At 65.9% G+C, this 6,000-nt stretch overlaps 1 protein-coding gene across 6 annotated transcripts in view; it reads right to left on the bottom strand.

Annotated features, from left to right (window-relative positions):
- Positions 1–3,951: 3,951 nt before the first annotated feature.
- KIF26A (kinesin family member 26A) overlaps positions 3,952–6,000 on the bottom strand; it is a 40,545-nt gene continuing 38,496 nt past the window's right edge. For 5 of the 6 annotated variants that reach the window (XM_045060614.1, XM_023256122.2, XM_045060616.1 and 2 more), the window contains 2 exons: positions 5,664–5,814; positions 3,952–5,174 (listed from right to left, as the gene is read on the bottom strand). In XM_045060614.1, coding sequence (XP_044916549.1) covers positions 4,993–5,174; positions 5,664–5,814 — 333 coding nt within the window. In that variant the 3' untranslated portion in view covers positions 3,952–4,992. Of the gene's footprint in view, positions 5,262–5,663; positions 5,815–6,000 lie in introns of all 6 variants that reach the window. The other variant, XM_045060615.1, reaches the window with a different exon arrangement.

Here is a 6,000-nt window from a genome sequence, read left to right as displayed (position 1 = left end):
GTTCAGAAGGCCGAGAGGCATTTGTGGTTGTCAGTCTGGGACGGGGTGACCTGGTCAGGAGGGGATTTGGGGAGGACGGTGAGGCTACGGCTGGGCCTGAAGCCCGGTGACCCTGGGGCAGGGCAGGGGGGCAAGGAGGGAGGGCCCATGGCTGCTCCAGGTACAAGACACCGGTGGGCCCACCCCTCCCAGAAGGCCCCTCCCCTCCCAGAGGGGCCCTCCCCTGAGACCTCGGTGTCCCTGCACTCCCGCCAGCCCCCCTGGGCCAGGCCACGCTGGGGACACCATGCCCCTCGGCCCTGGCCCTGTCTAACTGCCTAACGGGGTCTCGGGGTCCCCAACCACAACACGGGCCGGGGTCACCAGGACGTCCGGGGCCCCCTGCCCTGGGTTCTGGGCGGGGAGGCTTCTGTCCGGGCTGAGGGCTGCGCCCCCCCCGCCCCCACGAGGCAGACCCAGCCCGCGGGAAGCCAGCTCCTCCGTGGCCCCCGCCCAACCTCCCAGGCTTCCTGTGTGGAAACGGGGCCTGGATCCCGCCTTGGTAAACACGTTATCGGGAGGGAGAAGTCACCCTTCGGGCTTCCTGTTTGCTGCGGCCGACTCCAGGGCCAGGCCCCAGCCCCCCCAGCGCCCTCGGGGACCCTGTCTGCCTCCGACCCCCTAGCTCCTGTCCCCCCTAGCTCCTGTCCCGGTGGAGCCGCTGAGACAGGCCCTCCCCCACCCAGGGCTGCAGGGCGGCCCCATGGGAGGGGGGGTGCTCAGGCTCCCCGGGACAGTGGGGCCGAGGTGGGCCAGGGGTGAGCGCTGGGGGGGACCCCGAGGCGGAGCGACGCCCAGCCGGGCGGGCGCTCTTGAAGCACGAGGAAGACTGAGGCACCCAGACCTCGAGCAAGGGCCCAGGGCCCTGACAGACGGCGGACCCATCACCTCAGGCTGCAGTGTGGACTCACCCCCATTCCCCCCACCACCCCAGGACACGGGCCGGGAAGGGTCGAGGCCCCATAGCTGGCCTCACGGGGGCCAGGACCCGGCAGAAGCACGGCCCCTGCAGACACAGAGTGCTGCTCGGAGCTCCGGAAGGCCAGGCTCCCCCACCTCTGCCACCGCCATCCCCAGTATCACTGCTGCCACTGTGATGGCCCTACCCTGCCACCGTGGCTGTCACCGCAGCGGCCACACGGCCCTCCCCGCTGCCATCGTTGTGTGAGGTGACGGGAAAAGGAAGCTCAGAGACCCAGTCACTCCTAAAGCTTCAGGCGGTCCCCCTGGCTCCTGAAATCCCCCCCGGGTGGCAGGCGGGGGCGGTGGGGAGTGGGGGGCATCATGCCCCTCTGCCCAGATTAAGGCCCAGGAAGGAGACGGCAGGCTCTGAACCCTGGTGGGGCTGCAGGCCAGGTACCCAGCTCCTGCCTACCCACCTGCCCCCACCTTGGTTCCCAGCCACCACTGGTCCCTGTGAGCCCCCTGCCCTGGTCATCCAGCCCAGCGTGACCTCCACCTGGCCTCACCTTCCCGAGCGGCCCCCCAGTGCCCGGGGCCACGGTGGGCAGGGCGGGCAGAGCAGGCCTGGACTCGTGGAGTGAGTCAGGCGGGCACCTCACCCCCGGGAGTGGGCTGGCCAGGTGCCAGGCCGGCCTCGGAGGCAGAGACGCCCGCCGGGGCTGGCTCCTGTCCTTGTCCCCAGATGGCCCAGGCAGGCGTCTCACCAGCTCTCAGGGCACCATCACTCCCACCCCTGGGGTTGGCTGGCCCTGGCCCCCCGACACAGGAAACCCCTCCGCCTGGCCCTGAGTGTTCTAAATCCGTGCCTCCTCCAAGAAAGTCCAGAGGAAGAGCCTGAGGTAGCCCGGCTCACTGTGGGTCTCTGTGTCCCCACACATCCCATAAACGGGATGCCCACAGACCCCTTACAGGTGGCATCACACGAGGGCCACCTCAGCGTTGGTCCGAGAGCTGGGTCCCAGGCAGCTGCGGCTTTCCCATCCATGAAATGGGCACTCCCCAGCTCGGTTCCCAGCCTGTAATGACAGGGCTGAAGGCTTTGATGTCCCAGATGAAAGGCGGCCCCAGGCTCCAGCTGCCCCCAGAACAGGGGGTTCCCATCCAGAAAAGCAGGCGCCACCCTCCCAGAGCCTCCCCTGGACTGTGGGAAGGAGGCTCCCCTAGCTGGCCCCAAAGGTCAGCCACCCCCAGCAGTAGCTGGCGGCGGGGGGGGGGGGGGGGGGTCGGAGAGGGTCAAGGGCATCAAGGGCTTGTCATCAAGGAGCAGGCTCTGGGCCCCTCCAGTGGCTGAGGGGTAGGAGAGGGAGGAAGGGGTGTTCTCTGCAGGAGGAAGGGACCCACACAGCACCCCCAAGTGCAGTCCACCCCCCACAACAGCTCTGTCCAGATGGTCAGGACACTATGGCCTTGGCTCTCAGGCAGGCCTCCCCCAGTCTCCTGTGTGACCACCCCAGCCCCAACCCCGCCCTGTTCTCTGATGTGGGGGTGGCCCTGACCCCACCCAGGCCCCAACACTGTGCTGGTCCCTCAGGATGGAGGAGGGCGCCCAGCACCCCTGCATGGCAAGGTCAGACCATGGGTCACAGCCAGCTGGGCCTGGCTCACGGGAGTCCCAGACCAGGTGGGCTTCTCAGTCCCTTCAGGTATCAGGTCCTGAAAGCCTGTCTCCCATCCCACCCAGAGCCCCACCACAGCCACCCAGACCCCTCAGCACCTCCCAAATTCAGTGGCAGACAAGCAGGCTTGGTGGCGAGGCCTGAGCCCAGGCCGGGAACCAGATCTGGCCTCCGAATAGAAAGGGAGAGCCCGGGGGTGCTCCGGGCTACCATTGCCTCTGGCTGACATGGGAGCCCAACCCCAGGGGCTGGGGGCCGTGCCATAGGCAGCAGGGAGCAAGAAGGCAGCCTGGGGCGGTTGGGGGGGGAGGGCTCAGTGCAGAGGACAGGAGGGGCCCGGGAGGCATTCTGCACGCTGTCAAATGCTGTTGGGTGTGGGACCTGCTTCTGCCCCCAGCTGGGCCTCCCCCTGAGGAGAAACCTCGTTCCCTCGTTCTTTCCTCCAGTAAGTATCCCCCGAGGCCCCACTGAGGCCCAGCGCTGTGCCCAATGTGGGGGCACAGCAATGACTCAGACCCCACCCCACCCTTCGGAGGCCCCACGGAGGCGGGGAGTACAGGCAGAGACCACACGAGGTGTGGGGTGCAAGGCGGAACAGCCCCCGTGCCGGAGGGGGAGTCCCAGACCACACTAGGAAGGGCCCAGCCAGCTGGGAGGGGCCGTGGTGCCCGCACCACAGCCCCCGGGGGCGCGCCGACGGGGGTGGGCGCAGCAGTGGGGCTGCTCAGGACCAGGGTGTGAGCATCGGGCAGGGCCGCCTGAGGCCTACAGAAGGTGCAGGGTGGGGAGGGCGGCCGTGCCCGGCGGGGGTCCTGCCAGCTCGGGGGGTCCTGAGCCTGATGTGTCCTGTGTGTCTGCTCATCTGTCCCCTGGAGAGACAGGCAGGGGACAAAGGAAAGAGATCAAGGGTCTCCCACTGCAGTACCTGCCTCAATTTCCCCAGCTAGCATGACCCCTGGGAAGGGCCCCGAGCCCGCCAGAAAATGCTGCTTCCCACCAGCCCAGCCCCATCCCGTGGACCCTGACTCAGTCTGTCCCTGCTGTCCCCTCTCGATCTGTCCCTGCTCTGTCCCCTCTCGGTCTGTCGGTCTGTCCTACTCTGCCCTCTCGGTCTGTCCCTCCTGTCCCCTCTCACTCTGTCCCTGCTCTGTCCCCTCTCGGTCTGTCCCTACTCTCCCCTCTCACCTGCAAGGTTGGTCCCTGCAGGGCTGCTGCAGGGCCGACAAGCAGAAGGTAAGTCCCCTGCTGTCCTGGAGATGCATCCTTCAATGCCTTGAGGCCACCTCACCCCAGGACCCTTGCAGGGCAGCTCCCCCAGTGAGCTCAGGAGCCATTTTAACAACCGATGTGTCTTTTATTCACAAAAGCTGCAGCAAGATGTTATCTACACATTTGTACAAAGGTTTGGACGCCCTTAGAAAATGCACAACGGTCAGAAAACAGAGCCCATTGTGCCGGGAACACATACCTCAGCAAATTCACCCCTGGTCTGCATTTGGCAAGAAGTGCCTCCCAAGGACCCCTGCCCTGCCCAGGGTGCCCCCCAGAAAGAGCCTGGCCTGAGGAATACCTTCCATAGAAAACCATAAAAACATAGATCATTTGTCTCCAAATTCCCACTGCAAATACTGCATTTATAGGCAAAATGATATAAAAATATGAACCTAACAGAACCTTTACAAAACCCTTATCCCCCACATTTTTTGTGTGTGTTTTCTTTTGTTTTGTTTTTGCTTGTGGTTTTGGTAAGAATTCCTGCCGTAGAAGAAGGCGCCGTGTGCCTTCAGCTCAGCCCGTGGGTGCTGCCCTCCCTGTGTCCTCGGGACAGAGCAGGTCCTCGGGGAAGGGAAGGTGGGCCGTCCCTGCCCGGAGGACCCCCAGTTCCATCTGCAGAGACAACTGCACGCAGACCCAGGGCCTGGTGACCACTAGGGCCGGCTCTGCCGAGAGGAGACAGCTGTAAAGGAGAAGTGATCCTGACCTTCGGGCCTGCTGAGCCCAGAGCTGTCCTGCTACATGAATCTGCTTGGCTGGAGAGAGGCTCCTGCTGGGCACTTGGGTGGCCACCGCGGCCGCCAGGCCACAGCCTGAGCACACTGTCTGCTGGTGTCTTGAGTCCTTAGCACCAAACGCAAAAAGGAGAGAAGTCCAGTTCAAGGTTAAAGGCACTTGTGTCGTTGTCTGGATGGTGACAGTCTCTGTCTCCGCACGCTCGTTCCCTGTCCGCTCACTGCACTCGGCCAGCCCCTCCCTCACGCTCCCTCGCCTCTGAGACCCCCGGTCCTTCAGCCGACCCTCTGCATCCTCCTCCCTCCGACCCCTACCACATCCTCGCTCCCTCCCACGCCCCCTCTGCGCACCCCAGTGCCCAGCCTCAGACGTCCACCTCCTGCGGCCCGGGCGTGGCGGCGGGGGCGGAGACGCTGATGTCAAAGCAGGTGACCATCATGACGTGGGCCTTACACAAGTTCACGCACTGCTCCAAGGCGGCCGTGGCGTGCTCCAGGGCCGCCAGGTACTCTGCTGACTCGGGCTCCAGCTCCGGGTCCACCTCGACTGGGGAGGGACAGCAAGCAGCCGGTCAGGCCAGGGGTTCCCACGGGGCCGAGGAAATGCTTCTCTCCCCTCCCGGCTTTTGGGTCCCTGTCTGGGCCAAGGTGAAGGTGAGCAACTGGAGTTCTCGAGGGAAGTGGCTGGCTTAGGGGCGCAACAGGCAAGGGGCACCAGGGCGGTGGGGGCACCCTCTAGAGTCCTACAACCCTGCGCCTCCCGGGATGGGGATATCAGTTCTCCTCCCAGCAGAGGGGCGGGGCTCATACTGCCCCTCCCAGCAGAGAGGGGCGGGGCTCACACTACCCCCAGCAGAGAGGGGCAGGGCCACACTGCTCCTCCCCGCAGAGGGGCGGGGCTCGCACTGATCCTCCCAGCAGGGGGGCGGGGCCACACTGACCCTCCCAGAAGAGGGGCGGGGCCCACATTACCGCTCTCAGCAGAGAGGGGCGGGGCCACACTGCTCCTCCCAGCACCGCGGGGCCGGGGACTCACACTGCTCCAGCCAGCGGCCGGGCTCCACCATCAGCCGGCCCTGGGTCTCGGCCAGCTCCCCGCATAGGTGCTCACGCTTGGCCTGCACCTCTCGTAGCCTCTGCTGCCTGCGCTCAGCCAGCCGCAGCGTGGCACTGTTGCACGCCGGACCCTGGGGGGCAAGGGATGGGCGGGGTGGGGGTGCTCAGGCATGGAGGGCAGCCCACTCCCATGCTCTCCCACCATCCCCAGCTTTGGAAGGAGGGTCTCCCTCCAGCCCCCAGGCCTGGGCCAATGTACGGTGGGGCCTCAGAGGTGGGCAGGGGTCAGACCTGGGCCCCCCACAAGGTGGGGCTCC

Source organism: Felis catus, chromosome B3 (assembly GCF_018350175.1).
Source record: "Felis catus isolate Fca126 chromosome B3, F.catus_Fca126_mat1.0, whole genome shotgun sequence".
In the NCBI taxonomy this organism is placed as follows: Eukaryota; Metazoa; Chordata; class Mammalia; order Carnivora; family Felidae; genus Felis; species Felis catus.
The sequence above is the reverse complement of the archived record's forward strand: the minus strand, read 5'-3'. Positions and strand labels throughout refer to the sequence as shown.